General features: G+C 49.0%; 2 protein-coding genes across 4 annotated transcripts in view; one reads left to right on the top strand and one right to left on the bottom strand.

Moving 5' to 3' along the window:
* The first annotated feature begins 661 nt into the window (after positions 1-661).
* UQCC2 (ubiquinol-cytochrome c reductase complex assembly factor 2) lies at positions 662-5,994 on the top strand. The gene is made up of 4 exons (XM_031605763.2): positions 662-825; positions 4,621-4,695; positions 5,035-5,104; positions 5,818-5,994. The coding sequence occupies exons 1-4, from the start codon at positions 688-690 to the stop codon at positions 5,910-5,912; spliced, it is 378 nt and encodes a 125-aa protein (XP_031461623.2). The 5' UTR covers positions 662-687; the 3' UTR covers positions 5,913-5,994.
* Positions 5,509-19,077, bottom strand: part of ITPR3 (inositol 1,4,5-trisphosphate receptor type 3) — a 39,552-nt gene continuing 25,983 nt past the window's right edge. Inside the window, exons 39-59 of one of the 3 annotated variants that reach the window (XM_090124775.1) lie at positions 18,737-18,936; positions 17,890-18,064; positions 17,626-17,810; positions 17,108-17,308; positions 16,595-16,705; positions 16,237-16,332; positions 15,923-16,024; positions 15,611-15,697; positions 14,912-15,022; positions 14,322-14,514; positions 13,330-13,455; positions 12,660-12,832; positions 12,379-12,543; positions 11,726-11,918; positions 10,738-10,833; positions 10,209-10,333; positions 9,831-9,996; positions 8,934-9,094; positions 8,281-8,442; positions 6,463-6,558; positions 5,509-5,676 (exon numbers count right to left, since the gene is read on the bottom strand). In XM_090124775.1, the coding sequence (XP_089980901.1) occupies positions 6,505-6,558; positions 8,281-8,442; positions 8,934-9,094; positions 9,831-9,996; positions 10,209-10,333; positions 10,738-10,833; positions 11,726-11,918; positions 12,379-12,543; positions 12,660-12,832; positions 13,330-13,455; positions 14,322-14,514; positions 14,912-15,022; positions 15,611-15,697; positions 15,923-16,024; positions 16,237-16,332; positions 16,595-16,705; positions 17,108-17,308; positions 17,626-17,810; positions 17,890-18,064; positions 18,737-18,936 (2,882 nt within the window). In that variant the 3' untranslated portion in view covers positions 5,509-5,676; positions 6,463-6,504. Of the gene's footprint in view, positions 5,677-6,462; positions 6,559-7,048; positions 7,934-8,280; positions 8,443-8,933; positions 9,095-9,830; positions 9,997-10,208; positions 10,334-10,737; positions 10,834-11,725; positions 11,919-12,378; positions 12,544-12,659; positions 12,833-13,329; positions 13,456-14,321; positions 14,515-14,911; positions 15,023-15,610; positions 15,698-15,922; positions 16,025-16,236; positions 16,333-16,594; positions 16,706-17,107; positions 17,309-17,625; positions 17,811-17,889; positions 18,065-18,736; positions 18,937-19,077 lie in introns of those variants that run through there. The other 2 variants (XM_090124774.1, XM_031605762.2) reach the window with 2 other exon arrangements.

Here is a 19,077-nt window from a genome sequence, read left to right as displayed (position 1 = left end):
AGGGCAGGAGGAAAACACCCCTGCCTATCACAGCGAGTGGAACGAGGTGACCTTAAAGGTCCCTTCCAACTCCAACCATCCCATGGCTCTATGAGCACCGGCCAGGACTCCCTAGGTTGTGAAGCAGGCAGAAACTGTTGGAAATATCCAAATAAATTCTCAGGACGGTATTTCTGATAAGGCAGATTTTATTCATAATTGCAACGGCGAGCCACACAGAAAACAGTGTTACATCTTTTATTCCCTATTGCCAGCGCTTATCTCTTTCTCCCCTGGTTCCCCATTGGCTGAGTGCTTCAGGCTCACAATCTTCCCGACGCTCAGCTAAACACACGGATGCTGGCTAAACGTCAATTTTTGCCAGCTAAGCATACACTGCTGGTCAGTTAACTTCTCACACTTGCTCACTCAACACTCGGTCATTGTTTCTGGACATCTGCTCTCGTCCTTGCATAGAGATAAGTTTGGAAGGAGGACAGAAAGCAGCATCTCGATGCCTGCCTGGTGCATCCCAACCCACCCACAGAGCGAGGCAATCCAGTCTCGTGTGCAGGCCCTGCCTGCTTTGATGTCCGTTAAGTCTGGTTTTCTTTTGCCGAGGACCACGCCGCGCAGCACCGCGCACCCATCCTCGGACGGCACTGCGCATGCGCGGCCCCGCCCCGCCGCCCCGGTCACGTGACCGTCATGGCGGCCACCAGGTACCGGCGCTTCCTGAGGCTCTGCGAGGAGTGGCCGGTGGAGGAGACGAAGAGGCAGCGCGATTTGGGCGTCTTCATTCGGCAACGCGTGGCTCAGGCCTTCCGCGAAGGGGAGAACACGCAGGTGAGAGCGAGGAGATGCGCCGGGACGGCGGCAGAGGCCTAAGTGGGAACGGGAAGGGGGGGAGGAGAGCAGAAGGGCGGGGACGCGCATGCGCGCTGCGGCGCTCCTCGCGGTGGGGGCGGGGCGGGGCGCTGAATTGGAATGAAATGAATGGAAATGGCGAGTCGGGCTGCGGTGCTTTACGGCCTGGGAGGTAGTGCTGGGGAACTGCAGGATCGTAGGGCATGCTGAGTTGGAAGGGAAGCGCGAGGAATCACTGAGTCCTTAGTGATGCAAAGGGCCTTCAATGGGCATTGCACTTGTGAGGCCCCATCTGCAGTGCTGTGTCCAGGTCTGGAGCCCCCAGTACAAGAAAGACACAGAGCTGTTGGTGAGGGTCCAGAGGAGAGCCACAAAGATGATCAGGGGGCTGCAGCACCTCCACTATGAAGACAGGCTGAGGGAGCTGGGCTTGTTCAGCATAGAGAAAAGAAGGCTGCGGGGTGAATCATTGCAGCCTTCAGTACCTAAAGGGAGCCTACAAACAGGAGGGGAGTCAACTCTTTGGAAGGGTAGATAACAGCAGGACAAGGGGAAATGGTTTGAAGTTGAGGGAGGGCAGATTTAGGTTGGATGTCAGGGGGAAGTTCTTTGCTATGAGAGTGGTGAGGTGCTGGAGCAGCTGCCCAGAGAGGCTGTGGATGCCCTGTCCATCCTGGAGGTGTTCAAGGCCAGGTTGGATGGGGTCCTGGGCAGCCCGGGCTGGTGTGAAATGTGGAGGTTGGTGGCCCTGCCTGTGGCGGGAGGGTTGGAGCTTCGCGATCCTTGAGGTCCCTTCCAACCCAGACCATTCTGTGATTCTGTCACCTTACGCTGAACAGAGGCATCTACAGCTCGATCAGGCTGCTCTTGGCTGGGTCCATCCTGACAGTGAATGTCTCCAGGGATGGGCTTCTACCACCTCTCTGGACAACCTGTGCCAGTGCTTCACCACCTTCATTCACTCTAAATGACTTTTTCTTTATATCCAAAAAGACTTTTTCTTTATATCTAATCTAAATCTCCCCTCTTTGAGTTTGAAGCCATTTCCCCTTGTCTTATCATCACTCTCTGCTAAAGAGTCTGTCCCTTTCTTACAGCCCTGCTTTAGTTTCTGAAAGGCTGTTATCACATCTCCCACAAAGCCATCTCTCCTTCAGGCTGAACAGCCTCAGCTCTCTCAGTCCATCCTGATAGCATCAAATCCAGGTCCAACCAAAAATCAGGGTGTGTGACTGTGCACGTTGTCCAGATGCTACTTGAGCTCTGGCAGGCTCAGATCCATGAACACTGTCCTAGGGAACCTGTGCCATGCCCTGCCACCCTCTGGTGAAAAACCTTCACCTCACAGCCCCTGACCTCCCCCATCACAGCTTCAAGCCGTTCCCTCAGGTTCTGTGGTCGATCAGCAGAGCTCAGCACTGCCCATCTGCTCTCTCTGAGGAGCTGCAGGGCTGTGAGGCCTCCCCCCCCCTCTCAGCTCCTCTGCTGGATAACCCAGGGGACCTCAGCTGCTCATCATACATCTTTCCTTTCAGACCCTTCACCATTTTGTAGACATCCTTTGAACGCTTTCTAGTAGTTTTATGTCTTTTTTTGTACTGTGGAGCACAAGACTGCCCACAGTATTCAAGGTGAGGCCATATTGATGCAGTGTAGGGTGGGGCAGTCCCTTCCCTCAACCAGCTAGCAGTGCGGTGCTCGGTGCACCCCAGGGTAGAGTTGACCTTCCTGGCCATCTGGCCACACTTCTGGCTCACATTTAACCTGCTTTCAACCAAGACTCCCATGTCCCTGGCAGTAGGGCTGCTCTCCAGTGTCTCATCCCCCAGTCTGTATGTACAGCCAGGGTTTCCCTTTCCCAGGTGCAGAATTCAGCAGTTGCTCTCGGTGAACTTCGTTTGGTAGGTGATTGCCCACCTCTCTAATTTGCCTGGATCTCTTTGCAAGTCATCTTCAGCTGCGTCATCAGCTCCTCCCAGTTCAGTATCATCAGCAAGCTTATTCAAAATACCTTCTAGTCCTACATCCAAATCATTTATGAAGGCACTGAAGAGAACTAGCCCAAAAACGGAGCCCTGGGGAAGTGCCAGTGATCAGCTGCCAGCCTGATCTGTCCCCTTTGGGCCCGACCCATCAGCCAAATGCTCACCCACTGTAGGTTGTTCTTGTCTAGCTTTATGCTGGACATTTTGTCCAGAAGGATATTGTGAGAAATAGTATCAAAAGCTTTACCAGAATCCAAAGAGACTTCATCAGCTGGCTTTCCTTCCTCAACTAGATGGGTGACCTTGTCATAAAAGGAAATGAAGTTACTTAAACAGAACCTTCCCCTCACGTAACTAATGTGCCCTTTCTTAGCATAAAAACGCTGTTCCAGATGTGCTCTTTCTACTACAGTATGCCATTACAGGCTCCCAATTCCATATTGGTCACCAGGATAATCTGCAGCAGACATTGCAGGAAGTGCTTATTGCTTTTCCACACGCTCAGGACAGCTGAATGTGCTGCACCGATTGGTCACAAGATCCCCAAGCTGCCACCGGTCTTGAAAACCTAAATTGATGCCTGCAGCACTGATGTCAATTTGTATGTATAAAGACTTAATACAGCGAAAGGAAATGTACTGGCAGTCAGCAGGAGGAATGTATGAGAGAAGCGCTCGAGCCTTAAAGGATACTCTGTCAGCCAAATGTCTGTTTTATTCACGTGGAGGAAGACTTGCTGATTTTTTTTTTTCAGGCAGTACTGTTTAATAGCTATTTCTGCTGTCATTACTAAAACATCAGCAGGGTCACTTGAAAAGTGGCTGTAAAATATGCGAAGCTGAAAATCACCTGCAGTTTGGTGGTGCCTGACAGCCTATCTGGCCCTTATCCCCTCTTCTGCAGTAGCCATTGCGTGCTGTACCAGGAGAGCCTTTTCCTGGGTTCCAAGCTGGTACAGAGGAGGCCATTACCATTACCCTCCTTGTGCTGAACCCATGCCAGCACCCCAAGGACAGACGAGCTGTGTTATTTTATACTGCCTTGTTATGGCTGATACTATTCTTATTCATGTATCCATTTTAATCATTGACGTTTGATGTCATTGGCCAGCGTGCAGAGTTCTGGTCGAGTCGGTCCCCACTATAAATTAGAAAAACAAGATGACATGCCATTCACGGTGCTGAACAGACTCTGCAAGGCAGAGGCACCTGTCAGATGCACTGAGGAGTGTTTTAGGTATTAGCAAAATCTTTCCAACTTACTGGACCAAAATAGAAATCCATTTACCCTACGCAAGCTGCTCAGTGCTTTTTATGCCGCTTTTCCCTAATCAATTATAAACTATTTTTAGCCTGCACCAGGATTTTCTCTACCTTCCATCCTGGTACCTCATCCTGTTTGATCCTTTAGAATGAAACCTGCAAAACCTGCCTCTGAGCAGAGAAAGTGCAGATTTCACAGTGCTGGCCAATAAGCACGAGAGGAAAACCATCCAGCTTTCTTCACATTCACAGTTGAGCTGTCATATCTTTGTGAGCAGAACTCAAGGTCCCTTCTAGAACTTACGTGCCTCATTATTCTTGTAGGCCAAGCTGGCCAGAAGTGGAGGAGAAAGAAAATGCTCTGCGTTCAGGAGCAGCATAATAGGGGTCACCAGCATCCTGCATTGCGCTGAGAACTCGCTAAGCTACTCTTCTGCTGTCCTTCTCACAAACTTTCATCTCAAATGAAATCTTTTGCTATGTCGGTTTTAAAATAAGACTTGTGTGATATTTCTGTCGATTTCCAGATTGCTGATCCTGAGACCTGTGACCAAATGTATGAGAGCTTAGTCAGAATCCACAGCAACTACTACAAAAACAAGGTAAGGTTTGTTGTTAGTCATTGCCAGCCCTTTAGTGGGCCAGTCACCTCCTGCTGCAGTACATTGCCTCTTCCCAGCAGGGGTTCTGAGCGTACAGCAGGCAAATGAGAAGTCAGGTAGATGCTACACCGCCTGTGGTCTCCCTGGTTTTGCTGCTGGCCTTCATGGTGTGTCTGAACAATGCTGACAATAGTTTTTGCTATGGATGAGCACAATTCTTAGTTCTTGACTGAAAATGAGTAGGGCTCTATTATTTGGTGGCATATTACCTCTTCTGTGCACTGCAAGTAACACCTTGTTCTGTCTCTCCTTCTCTCACCTACTTGCTTGTTTGTGAAGTATCCACGCCTGAAAGACACAAGCTTCACTGGAGTGACAGTGCAAGATTGCAAGATGATCCTAGCAACAGGTACCAATACTGTGACTTGGGAGTAAATCAATGCAGGAGATAAATTACATTCTATTCTTTGTGGTGTTCACTTCATCACTTCTACTAAACACTTGTGACTAAAGGACTGATTGGGACTGCAGGTATATTAGGATGGTTAAAAAGGTGTAAGTTCAGGCAAAATTGAGGAGAGTCTCAGTAATCTATTGGGACAAAAAGTCAATTGTGGTTTTTGCAGTGGGCAGGAGCGGCAGAGGGTTTGTGAGGGCTCTTTGAGATAGAATGGCAGGAGCTGTATGAAAGCAATCCACATTTGCTACATGGATCAAAAAATTCTTGGCTTCCATTTCATCATGTTCAAATTCCCTTCAATGCTTCTTATCTTGTATTAGACTTAGAGAAAACAGGGTACCACAATGCAGAAAGACTCTCAGCCAAGTCATTTATTAAGCACGGTGCAGGAAGCCAATGCCGTTTTGTTCTGCTCCAGTTCCTAACTTTGACTGTAGTGCGTGGCAACTGAATATTAGTTGTTAGAGATAAGGGACTCCCTGCACAATTGATTGGAAGGGAAAACAAACTTGCCTCAGGCCCTGAAATAGAAATTCATTAAGACAAAAAGTCAAAAAAAGAAAACATTTGTAAGGCAAAGCTCTTATAAGAGGGCTTTCAGCCCTTTGCTTTCCTGCTTTTCTTCCTCTTTCCCCATCTCTCTCTCCCTTCTCCTTTTGCAGACATTCTGAAACAGATGGAAGACATGAAAAAAGGGACATGGAGAAAATTGCGAGAAAGGTTTTACGCCAAGAAATCTGAAGAGGACTCGAAGTGATAGGCTGACTCCCAGATTCTCCTCTGTATATATTCCTAAAGCTCTGTGTTGCCATGATGAATAAAACCATTCATTCCTCTTAGCAACAGCTTTTTTTTTTTTTTTTGTTCAGACTCACACTTTATACCCTTCGTTTGTAATGTCTGCTCTTTTCTTTTTGGAATTGTAGGACCTACCTTAACACATCTGTAATGAAGGCATATTGGATCAGTGTAAAAGTTTAAAAGAAAAAAGCTTTGTGTTGTTAGACCAGATCATTTGTTATTATAAGAAACAGACCATCAGGAAGTGCACAGCAAGTAGTTACAACCATGTAAGTTAAATTTGCTTGTGAAGACAGCAGTAGTGATGGCAGGGAAACGTAGCTGTGCTTATCTCTGTGTTTGCACTGTTAACAGTGAAATTGTGGGAGAGAGAACTTTTAATGATCATGTTTGTGTTTCGTTTGAGAAGTAGCCTGGGAAGACACAAGAAAGCACTGAGGTGACTGTTTACCATGGTGACAGCAGAGCAGTGTAAGAAGAGTACAGATGGGATCTCAGCTGCGTACCTTGTCTGCAATGCTGCATTGTTGTGATGCTGGCTCAGCTAACTATGCAGATTGCCCCCAGCGGGAGGAGAAGGTTCTGTGTCGGTTACTGCATATCTGAGGGATGAAGATAGGTTGTCATGATGTGTTGCTAAATAGGGCCGTAAACTAATTAGTCCATTGCTGTGGCCTATTTTTATTGCTTTTTAAATCTTTGATGCTTGCCTCAGCCTCTATTCTTGGGAGGCAGAGGCTCAGGATTGTAGCTGGGATGGCTACAGCACTGCTTGGCTGGAGAACGATGAGTGTCTAGAACACAGCTATGCCAGGACTCTGCTTGGCTCCAGGCAGCACGAACAGCTGCTCCTTTTTGTGTGTTCGAACTCTCTTTTCCTGGCAAGTAGTGAAAGAATTGGAAACTTTGCAGGATGCTCTGATCCAATGCTTCAGAATGCAAGGCTGGTGTTCCAGGTGGTTCTTCATAGTAACATTATTGGCAGTGGGTTGTGGAGTACCTTTGGTAATATAGCCCTGGATTGGTTCATGTATTTGAATTGCTCTGTATTTGTGTTTATAACAGCCCCCCTGCATCCCAGAGGAAGGGAGGTTTCTTTACCATGTTTAAGTTTTTATTATAACTTCATTTTGTCTTTAATTTAGTTAAGGCAATTTACAACTTTAGTTCTTAAGTAACAACAACAACAGAAAAGTAAAACATTACACCAGAGATGAAACTAAACCACAGGACACCCCTTCACAGTGAACTCCTGTAAACCTGCAGGTTCCTACTACTACTGCCCAGATATTCTTTGTCCACAGAAGGCAAAAGACCAGTTCTCATAGTACTAGCTTAGATACTCATCCTCATTTGGTGAGCTAAATTATCAAATCCGTCTCCTTGAGGTTAGCTCCTCTTTTACTGCACCAAAGTGATGAACAGAATTCTTTAAATGGACAGGAAGCAGCATGGAGCAGGAACAGCAAATACGATGGCTGGTCTGCAAAGTTCCACATTTAATAGTGATGCTCCTGGAATAAGTTAAATACTGCAGCCCTACAGCTAGTTACACTACATCTGAGGTGGAGGCCACCAGATGTAGCACATGGAGATAAAGATACAGCCCCCCACATTTGCAAAATAAAGAGTTATTGCAATGAGGAATAAAAGTCTTGTATAATTTATCTTCCTCTAAGGGCATTGGATTAACATGTGGGTCCAGGAATTGTGAGGAATCCTCGCCAGCCATTGGTTCCTGAATTGCTTACAAGCAATCTAAGGAAAATATTGACTTGGAAGCCCCTCCACGTGGTCCTGCTTTCTCTGACAGTGATGTCCATGCATGGGACCCAGGGATAAGCAGCCTCATCATCTGATAGGTATGTTTAGTCCTTCAGGGGGTGAAGCTGATCCTTTTTCTGTGTCTTAGTGGTTCATGGTATTCTGGACATCCACAAACCCCATCCTTTGTCTGCGCTTCCTTTGCTCTGTCATCTGGAGTTCAAACAAGGACACAAGTGAGGTAGAAAACCAGGCTGTTACTCTGTTCATTAGTGTGCTTCTCAGGTGTGTGACTGACTGGGCTGCTCTAAGCATCTGCCAGAACACCCCATGAGCCGGGCTCTAGCTGATGAGGAGGTATCAAAAAGCACATGACCTGAGTATTCTTAACTCCCTGCAGAAGAGCTAAAAGAGCCCTCTGATTTGTATCCATAGTTAAATAGGAATGGGCTGGTTCTGCCTCCTGCTCTTGGAATGGGAGTCTATTTTGGTAAGGACAGAGGGTTTTTAATACAGAGGGGTGTTACTCAAGCGTTCCCGTGTTTTATAACATTTAGTACCTGTTCCTTCAGCTCATTCAGCTGGGAGGTGAGATGGGACACCAGCTTCATCGTTGAGTTGAGTTTGTCTTGAAGATTTCGGATCTCGTTCTGTTCCCCTTCCCCTTCATTGCTGACCAGCGACATGGCTCGCATCCGGGGGAACCAGTCTAGGTTCTTGTTCTGGGAAGGTGACCATGAAGAATGGGAGAGGGTGAGAAGGAAACAAAAGACCCAGTGGGATTTCCATGGAGGCTGTCTATGCTTAGGGACTAAAGAAATTCTCAAAGGCATGTCTGCATCTTTGCACATTTCCCACCACCTACTCATTTAACCTTTTTTCCCCCAATCTGGGTCCAGGTACAGAAGGTTTTTTTTCCTAAATTTCCTTGCCTTCCCTTTTTGCCTTGAAATCACCTTGCAGTCACAGTCTGTACTGCCTGGTACAATCCTTCTATCCACAGCACACAACATCAAATAGACAGCACGTTGTTGGCTGAGATTGCAAAGTGGAATTAACCAGCTAAGAACAAACTATGGAACAGCAACTTTCTTCAATATTTTCCAAAAGTTCCATCTCAAAACTTGTTGGTTTTTTTTGGCAAGCCCACTGTTCTCAAACATCCCTCTGGGGCAGGCAGGGCGCAATAGAGCTGCTTGGAAAGGACATGCACCTTTATCATCTGAGCCACGTAGCTCTCAGGACCTGTGTAGTCCGTCTTGTTCTTCACTCGCACCAGCACTATGAAGTACAAGTAGTTCCACATGTTGTGCTCGTACTTAATATGCTCCTCAAAGGACACTGTCTTGTTGTCAAACTTGTCCCGTTCGAGTCCTGGGAAAGGCAGTCAAGTGCGGAGAAGGTGGAGAGAGGAGAAAAGGAGGGGAAGCCAAGGTAAGAAGTGAGCAAGCAAACAAATGTGAAAGGAAGTACAGATAATTGCCTCCTGTCCCAGGTGTGACTTTCAAGAAGTGCTTTTAATAATTAGTTGGCATTTAGCACACAACAAGAATCCAAAGCAGAGGGAAAATAACCCAGTTGTGTATTCAGGAGGCTTCTATTTAAAGTTCTACTAGCTATGCTTCCTGCCTATATAATCTAAAAGAACAAAATGCACCCAGTGGATCTTACAAGAAAAAAAAAAAAAGCTATATTTATGGTTGGGTTGGTTTTTTGGATGCCTTCCTATGACCGAAAGCATTCTGGAACATTTTACTCTATTCTATTTCCTTAGCAATATGCTTTTTTTCCAGTTGATAAATGCTGGTCCCAGGAGTGATGCACGGCGACAAGAACACCACAATGCAGCATTCAGTGTAGCACCTCATTAACAGAAGGCCAGTAGGAATAGGGCTAATTTCCCCTCTCGGTTTGTGTCCTTGTTTAAGCCTCCTCACACTGTAGTGACCCACTGGTGAAAAGATTTAAGTTGTAATTGTGCTGTGAACCAAATGAAAACTAAAAAACCAGCTGAAGCTTCACTTCTTCCCTCATGTCACAGGCTGACCTTAAAGAGAGGAACAATGTGGGGGCAATTCCTGTACACGCAGAGCCAAGGATCTGTACTCACCACATATGAAACAAGTGGTCTTCAGTATTTCTTCTTTCTTTTGCTTCTCGCTCCTCAGATCAGCAAAGGTGTCAATAATGACCCCAAAGATGAGGTTCAGGACGATGATAATGACAATGAAGAAAAAGAGGAGGTCGTAGACAACCCGAGCAGGAAACAAGGACTCCTGAGATGGACAAAAGGAAAAAACATGTCTTGCAAACCTCCCCTCCATCCGTGCTGCCTCGCTGCAGGGACCATAGGCTGAGGGTACAAGGTGAGGAGAGTCGGGGTGTGATGGGGAAAGCACTGAAGGACGGCAGCGGGGAAAAGAGCTGGAAGTGATTTCCAGGGAGGAAGGGCAGCTCTGTAGTGGCAGAAGGAAGGGACCCCACTCACATCCTTCGATGGCTTGCGCAGAATGTCCCCTACACCCCCTCCATTCCTCAGGCCGTGGTTCAGGACAGTGACAATGCACATGAGCAGCGTGTCACAGGCTCGTTCCCACTGGTCAGTGTCTGCTTCTACAACACCAGAGGGAAGAATAAAAGCACAAAGCCAGAGCACACAAGGGCAGAAGAACCAGCCCATCACAAAGAATCCACAAAGAATCCGGGATGAGCTGCAGTGATGCACTGCCCCAGATGGGAGCTCCCAAGAATCCCAGCATCTCCTCCATCTTTCTCCTCACAATGGAGGTGTTTGGCTGAGCATCCCCAAAGCACTCGATTTCCTTATGTCCACATTAAAACAATATTTCAACATTTTTAAGTAAGGGAGTGCAGAATTTTGTTTAATAAGTGCCAAAAAGTGGGCTATTTTTTCCATGTTTCAATCCTTTGTAGGATTTTTCTGAGCTCGCTGACAAACAAGGCTGTAAGGCTACCCTGCTGCTAACAGCACTGACCTTTCTGATGAGCTCACTTACCTTGCAAGGCAGTGGGCTCAGCGGAGCAGCTAATTTTGTCACCACTGCAGGACTCCATGAAGGTCTCCATGTTCCTATGCATCCCCAAGGGGTCATCTGCAAGTAAAAGAGCCCACAGCCTTGTCAGAGCATCAGCTCTTTGCTCCTCTTCACCTGCATCTCATTGCAGCTTTCAAACAACTTGAAAAAAATATCTTGATTCACGTTCTCGTAGCCTTTTCTACGTTTTGAATCATAGAATGGCTTGGATTGGAAGGAACCTTAAAGATTATCTAATTCCAATCCCCCGGTCATGGGCTGCGTAATCATCGACTGATATCCCAACTTTGTTCAGAGATAGCTGCCAGTTTTCCAGGCTAAGATGCATAAAAGCCATATTCTCATCCTTTGAAGTTAAGAGAGTCTTGGATGCAACCAGCTGCTTTTGCAAGGGTATTCTCTCTTTAAAACATCCAGATTTTTTTACTCTAATCTCCAAACTACTGTATTGTAGTCCAAGTATATTAAAAAACTGTACTTTATTCAAATAATCTGAGCATATTTTTTCCAGCTAACTTATCTCTGTGATTGTAAAAGCATACAAAAAAGACTTCAGATGCAAAGAGGAGTAAAAGCCTAACCCAAAACCCTCTGTTATGATTGACACACAAGCTGCTTGTTTTTTTAACATCCAGAGCAACAGTTTCATCAGTGTCATCCATCTTTTGCTTGAGTTTCAGTAAGACTTCTGCATTGCTACAGAATTCATTCCTATCTGCCCACTTCCTTCTCTGCAGTCCCTCCAACCCCCAGGCCTTGTTTTCTACAGCATGAGATCTCTATGTCAGTGCAGGCAGACTCTTCTCTGCCAGCCCCAAAAACAGCTCTCCAAGAGTGTGGGACCACACATCAACGACTGCACACAGTGATGCAGCCAAACGAAGGACCCGCGCTCTGCTGGTCCCCTCCAGCCCAAGCACCACGGACAGCAGTCCATGCCTTGGCTCACCTTGGGCTTTGCTATCGGGCAGCCGGTCCACCTCCAGGATGAAGTCATCCTTCAGGAACAAGAAGCCCACGATGGAGAAGAGGTAGACAAGGATGAGCGCCAGGAGGGCAGTCAGCAGGATGGAGCGCCCGTTGCGCGTCACGCTCTTGATGACATTAAACAAGGTCTCCTCACGGTAGATCAAGTCAAACAGCTGAAAGGACCCAGGAGCAAAGAAATGCTGCAGGGTGCTTTTCTGTAACAATGCCTGGCCTACCTATGTCCCTTTTATCCCAAGATCTAGGATCACTCATGAGACACGGACTAACTTTCACATAAAGCACTCAAGTTTTCCGTCTTACTGCAGAAGAATGAAGTGAACTTAAGCACAGCAGGAGAGCCAAGAATAGGACGCATGCCCCCTGCCTCTGCCCTCACGTTGTCTCCCAGCTGACCCAGATAAAGTACGCAGCAGAGATTAGAAAAAGAGTGATAGCAAAAGGCTGGGAGAGAGACAGTAATAGATGCTGTTGGAAGGCAGAAAGATCAGCCTACGCAAATATTGAAGCACGGGGCATTGTTCTCACTGCTGTTATCGATCAAGGTGTCACAGGAAACTTCTAGCTCCTAACAGCTCAGCCTGGCTACGTCTGTGCCCCAAACATTTACTGTACCAGGATGCTGTAGAAGAGTTCGTGCACAAAGAGCCCCAAGACGCTCGTCAGGATGTAGCCAACGTGGTAAAGAAACTCCACGTCCATGATCATGGCCTTGTAGCCTCGGATGAAGGTCCCACGGTTACCCACAAAGCTCACCACGAACACAATCTTGTTGGTCAGCTGGAGAGCAAGCAGAAATGGGAGGGAGTGAGGTTTGCTGTGCTTTGTGAGTGCAGAACAGTCTCCTGTGCTATGGGACGCTACGCTATTTTTCTAGCAGCGCTCTGAGAACTTACATTGAGAGCTCCCAGGATGTTCAGTGTGAGTCCAATCCCCAAATAATAAATTGATCGCAAGATCAGGGCCACCAGCAGCGGTCTGACACCGTACCGCTTGGTGAACAGGGCCATGATAGAGAAGCAGATCAGAATCCAGAAGAGCAGTGAGATCAATGGGGAATCCAGCACTCCTGGGAAGAGATGACCCACAGCAATTAAATGGCATGAGATTAAATGCACGTTGCCAATCAGACACCACGTTACTGTCCAAAGCATCCAGAAATCCCATATGCTGATTATCTGAGGGAAGGAAGACAGAAACTGTGCTTGACTGCAGAGAGATGATCCTTACTGATACACTTTTCTAACATCTTTTATCTGAGATCTCAAAACCACTGTAGATCATTAAGACTTCCAGACAGCCGGTACATATTCTGTCCTTACTTCCCCTATTTTCCAAACAGGGAAAGTACAGCCCATGGAGAAGAGCCTGTTCCCTAAGAAGGAAGTCGTGGGAGGGCTGGCAACTGAAACCTCGATTCAGTCCCTTGCCAGGACCAGCAGAAAAGGCTTTAGGAGTCAAGAGGAGACAAAGGCAAGGAGACACAAGAAAGGGGACAGTGCTCCCTGCACACCAGGATCCCCTTTTTCCTCTACTTCAAGGAGCAGAAGCTACTGCAGCACTTACCCATGGAAGTGGCTTCAACATAAGGGTAGAAGAAAGCAATGATTATGTTGATGAAGACAGCCAGGTTGAAGGAAATGCTTCCCCAGAGAGTCATTCTGCGGGAGAACCAGTACATCAGCGGCATGCCTGCGGGGAGAGGAGGCAGACACACATCTCAGCCAACCTCGTGCCAGCAGGGAAGGCTGTGACCTCCCAGACACCCAAACTGAGCTCAGCACAGCCAGTGAGGCCCTCGCTTCATGCCATTGATAAAAGCTCCTTCCTCATCTCTTGTAACAGGAACACAAGTTCAAAATGTCTCTGCTCACATTTTGTGGTTTCTGGGCCCTTTGACCTCCCCTGGCACCTTGGAATCAGATTGGCTTCATTTGTCACCTCACCCTCCTCCTTGTCTCCCACATCTTATATCCTCACGCCTTTCCAAACAACAGTGCCTTTGTGTTTGCAACCTGATTCTCTGTCCCAGAGGAGACACAGCCAGCAATTTCCCATCCATACTGGAAACTTGTTTCCTGCTGAATTCCTAAGATAGTTTTGACTGGATCTGCAAGCGTTTTCAGTGCTGCCATGCTACCTCTGAGCCACAGCACGGTATTTATAGTGTGCCTTCTTACTGTTGACTGAACTGCTGTTATTTTAAGCCAGGAAGTCCGTCCTGGTGCAGCCCTGAAAGCACCTAAGGAAATCTACATGGTGCAAAGAAAGCAGCTTTATCAACAAAATGTAGCTGCTAGATGCTGGCTTGGGAGAAGCCAATTGAAAGCAAACAAAGAGAGGGCTCTCGAGGTGAGCACAGCTGCAGGTGTGGAATGTGTTGGGAGATGCTCTCAGGCTATGAGGAATTACACTAACAGGTGTGGAGGAAATACACCTCCCAAGGGCACAAGGAGATCTCCAGTCTGCCACTGGGGGGGTCACAGCCCCCTCAAAGCATGGCTGCCCCCCGGCTCACAGCTGCTCTGCTGCAAAGGGAAGGTCTGGCTCGCTCTTACTGCGCAGTTTCTTCTGCCACTCCATCTCATTGTGGAGGAAGGACGACTGGTCGAAGAAATCACTGACTTTGCTGCCCTGCTCGTCCTGCTCCGTCGTGGTGAAGAGTCGGTACTTGGTCTCCTTGGTGAGGAACTCGCAGATGCCAGGCACTGGGAAGATTATCTGCTCCATGCTGCGGTCCAGGCGCACGATCTGCAGGAGGAAGGTGCCTTTACCCTGTATCATGCTGGGCTTCCTGCTTTTGTACACCCAGCCATACTCCCCAGATCCAAATATCACCACCACTCATCTAATGCTACGACTCAACCCAGCAAACACATCCTTGCATGGCTTTGCTGAGAGGAACAACCAAGGACGGGGCTGCCCCACTGCCTGCATCCCATCTGCTCTGGAGAGAGAGAGGAAGGGCCTGGGGGGTCCATGCGTACTCCCATCTCCCTATGGGCTCTGCTAATGTCTCCAGCTCTTTGCTGCTTCCTATGGGCACCAAGCTGGGAAGGTTCCTGGTGCAGAATAACGGGGCACGAGGCAGTCAGAGCACACGTGGGATCCATCAGCTGTGTGTACTAGCAACCCAAACAGGTCTTGCCTCAATCTGGGACGTGTGCTTCTCGTAGTACGCCAGCGGATCCTCCTCCTCCTCCTGGACTGGGGCCGTCGACTTCAGCATCTGCGTCAGCTGCTTGTTATTGAGGCTGAGCTGGGAGAGGAGAGAGGGTGAGAGCAGGGACAGCCGGGGGGGTTCAAGTCTAACTGCACTGACAACATCGTTCCTCAAATTGTACCGAACCTGATGAGGTTTCAGGAGAAAGCAAATGAATTAAAGCTTCCCAAAGGGGTACGAGCACTCCCTGAGGTGACAGACATTCGATTCCCTGCAATAATTACATCCAAAAGCTGCTAATCCACAAATTACAAATCAATGCCTCTAAACCCCAGGGAAATCATATTACTGCTGAATCTCGTTCAGGAGCTGAGGTACAGTGGGAAGAAATGGCAGCAGAGGACTCAGCCCTTCCTTTCCTGAAGGGAAGGGCAGGAGAAGAGCAGGGGGAAAACCTGGCAGGGCACAGCCCATCCCTGCAGCACACAGGATGTCACCTAGGGCTGAGCCTTCCCCAGGGAGCTGTACAAACACGCTGAGCTAAACAGATGCACGTGCCATTGGGCTTGCTGATTTGGCATTTATAAACCTCTATTTCTCCAGTTCACCCTGGGAATACCAAAAGCCACCAAATCTTGGCTGATGAGCAGTGGGGCAGCCTCCATGCCCGAGGACTTTCTGTACCATGGATGAGATGCCCTCCTCCTCTTCCTCCTGGATTCGCTTCACCGGCTTCAGGAGCTGCTGCAGAGACTTGTTGTGTCGGGACAGCTGGAAAGGAACAACAAGAGCTGTGTTAGCATGGGATGGAGCAGCCTCTGCAGCACTGAGTGGGATGGCCAATAAGCCACAATGCTGGGTTTTCATGGAAGGCAAAAAGCACATCTCCCAGCCTGGCTGGAGGAAATGTAGATAAATAAGATGTGCAAATGGATGAGTGGGAGCCCAGCCTGGTGGGTCACTGCTGTCACAGCAGATTGCAGCTCCAGTCAGTACCTGCAGTGCCAGTATATAAATGTTGTGGCCAACTTCCCGAGGGGAGACCTCAGCGTTTTCACACTCTTCCTCCTGCAGATAGGCCTTCTTAATCACGTCGACCTAGAAGGCAGCAGAAGGTGGGTGAGCTTGTCCTGGTCCCCTCACCCTGTTTTCCTCCTCAGGAGGGATGCTGGTGCAGAGCGCTGTGTGACTGCTGGTAGGGCAGCAGCCAACGAGGGTTTGGGTTGAAATTCCACCAGGACCCGAAGGTGCAGGGGTCCAGCAGCAAGTTCATGGGGGTCCTTCACCTTCCCACCCCGCTCAGCCCTTACCAGTTCCTGCGGGCGGAGGCTGATGAGGATCCGCTCGGCGTTCTCACTGTCATGCCTGCTCTCCATGAGGGCCAAGAGGAGCTTGGAGGCGTTGTCCTGGTGGGGAGAAGTTCTTGATGAGAAGAGTTATTGCTCTGCCCAGGACCTCAGGATGGGCAGAAATCCCTTGCATCACAGTCGGTCATAAATGCCCCTGTGCTAAAGGCATCCAAACCTTCCGTGGTAGGGATGCACCAGCTCTGTCCCAGCTCATGTCTGTAAGACCTGATGCACGGCCAGTGCCCATCTCACTCCACAGCTCAGCCCAGCAAGCAGGGAGCTCACACACGTGCCACCCACTCCAGCCCACTCTGCCCACCTTCAGCTGCAGGACCAGGTCCATCCGGTACTTGCAGAGGGGGCTGATGTCGTTGAGGATGAGGGCTGTGATGATGTCAATCCCATTGGACTCGTGAGTCACGATGCAGCTCTAGGGAAGCAATGCAATGCTTTGTCCTATGGATGCTGCCATCCTTCCCAGCTTCACCACCCAACACAGCCCAGCTCCAAAATGATGCCTTGCCTACAGCACTGAACCAGGAGCCCAAAACCCCTTCTCTTCCTGGCAATGACAACGTTTCCATCATAGCATTATTTAAGCATTATATGCAATACTATATTGCTCAGCAGTGGCTCAAAACCCTCGCACCATCCCTGTGCACTATGGTACCCCTTCTCCCCACGCTCTTTTCTCCTTCATGCCCTGAATCCCAAAACTGACCCTATCCCTGCTGCTGCCCATGCATTCCCCCCCCCGGAAACCCCTCTTGAGCACCCCAATGGATGGTGAAATGCTGCAGGAACAATGCAGCCCCACAGCAACACCACAGACCTGGTTCTCATGGCAGGGCCCTTGGCAGTACTCGGTCAGGGTCTCCAGGGTCTGTGTGATGAGGGCCACGTTGTACTCGTTGATGTAGAGGCCCAGCAGCCCCAGCCCACCCGTGGTGCTGCCACACATGATGTCAAGGAACTGCAGCGTCTCACACACCAGGTTGTAGTTGGTCTTGTTGTTTTGGCACCGCAGGAAGTTCTGTTGTGCAAAGCCTGCAGTTATGAGCCTGAAGCAGATCCTGACCCTTCTCCCATCCAGAAATGGAGAATCAGGCCCAGGGCCATTCCTATAGTGTGTGCAGACCCCTCAAGGGCAGTACCTGCTCCCATGGACACAGGAATGCCCTGATTGGCTCCTTCCAGGATACCAAGCAAAGGAAGTGGTGGTTATATCCATAGGAAGCTGAGGCACAGAGTGGCCAGTGCCTGTTTGGACCCAATGGAGGCAAAACCCACCCATCCCGCACCCCAGCCCTATGGCTTCTGTCCCAGCCCCCAGGAGCCCCCAGCACCAACCTGAAGGTCTCGGTTGTGGTTCTCACACAGCAGTTGGAGGAATCGCAGGATAGGCTCCATAATCAGAACTGTCACCCCCATCTCATTGTTCTGCCCCTGCTCCCCGGCTTCGTGGCCTTTCCGAAACCCTAAGGCCAGTGGGTATCGGGAGGGGGTGCCAGGCATCATGAAGGTCTCTCCTCGTCCTAGGGGCAACCCAACCCCATTAGCATCAGGCTGTCCAACGAGGCAGGCATTGGCCTTGCTGGGAGGACACAGCCATACCTTTGGTGCCAGGGTCAGGCTCGTCTTTGTCCTCGCGAGGTTTGTTCCCGATGTCACTCATGTTCACAGACACCGTCGACTTGGTCTCTTGCTGAGCTTTCTTCATCCGGTCATGTAAAACTTTGAAGAACTTCTCGGACTTCTTGTCACTGGTCATCAGGTTGTAAAAGGATTTCTGGGTGGAGGAAGCACAAAGCAGTTGGAGTCTCCACCCCAGCCCACTCCTCTGGTTTGGTAGCCTGTGGCACTCCAGACCTTGGGATAGCCTAGCAGGCAGGTTTGTTTTCAGACTCTTCCTCTTCTCTCCCTAAATCTTTTACTTTCTATGCCTTTGGCCTTGCAATCTTTTGGATTTACAGGGGTGCAGCATGCCCTGTGCTTATTCTTCTCCTTTACCCAGAGCAGGGCTAGGGACAGAGCAAGCAGCAGTTACAGCAGCTGCAATCTTGGAATCCCACAGGGTTTTGCACGTGCAATTTGTTGGCTTCCCTGTGATAAAGAATTCAAGATAACCTACAAGTTATCAACAGAGAGCTGCAACTCTGAGTCATTTTTTTGATACCCAGCAGAGGGCATCAGCATTACTCCTGAAACAGCAACAACCTGCCCCTTTCAGCATCCAGCCCTGAGCTTTAGCCAGTTCCAAGCTGGAAAACTCCGAAACAGAGAAATGTCTGTAGTTCCTCCTCCAGATGGTGAGCAAACATATGCAGTCCAAATGTTGGCAAAGTCTGCTACCCAGAGGCCAACCAGGGACCAAGGACTGCTCTGCACCCGTCCTCCCCATACTGGGACCTTCACAATGCACACGTAAGCCATCCCATGGACTCGTGGCCACCATAGGCACCTGGATCTCGGTGTTGCCTCCATCCAGCAGCCGAATGGCAAGCAGGATGCTCTCCTGGAAGATCTTCTCATTCTTGGTGTTCATGATGAGGTCAGCCACCAGCTTGGTGGCTCCTTCTCGGTCCAGCCGGCACTGGACAGCGGCAATAGCAGACCAGTCCTGGTCCTGGCCTGCAGGAGAGGACACAGACGGATGTGATGCTGCAGTGATGAAGGAAAATAAGCACAGATAACTCACTACCAGGCCCGACCTTTCTTCTCCCTCCCATGGAGGTGGGAGCACAGAGATCATACATGGGTGTGATTCCACCACGGTTTGGAACCAGGCATTCAAGGCGTGCA

Source organism: Phasianus colchicus, chromosome 25 (genome assembly GCF_987193195.1).
Source record: "Phasianus colchicus chromosome 25, bPhaCol1.hap1.1, whole genome shotgun sequence".
In the NCBI taxonomy this organism is placed as follows: domain Eukaryota; kingdom Metazoa; phylum Chordata; class Aves; order Galliformes; family Phasianidae; genus Phasianus; species Phasianus colchicus.
Note: the sequence above shows the minus strand (reverse complement) of the source record. Positions and strands in the feature narration are given on the sequence as shown.

What these genes read in the sequence shown, in the direction of transcription:
- UQCC2 (XM_031605763.2), top strand. Translation starts at nt 688, where the DNA reads ATGGCGGCCACCAGGTACCGGCGCTTCCTGAGGCTCTGCGAGGAGTGG. An exon ending in GCGAAGGGGAGAACACGCAG is followed by an intron (nt 826 to 4,620) that starts GTGAGAGCGAGG and finishes GTCGATTTCCAG; the next exon opens with ATTGCTGATCCTGAGACCTG. An exon ending in CAAGATGATCCTAGCAACAG is followed by an intron (nt 5,105 to 5,817) that starts GTACCAATACTG and finishes CTCCTTTTGCAG; the next exon opens with ACATTCTGAAACAGATGGAA.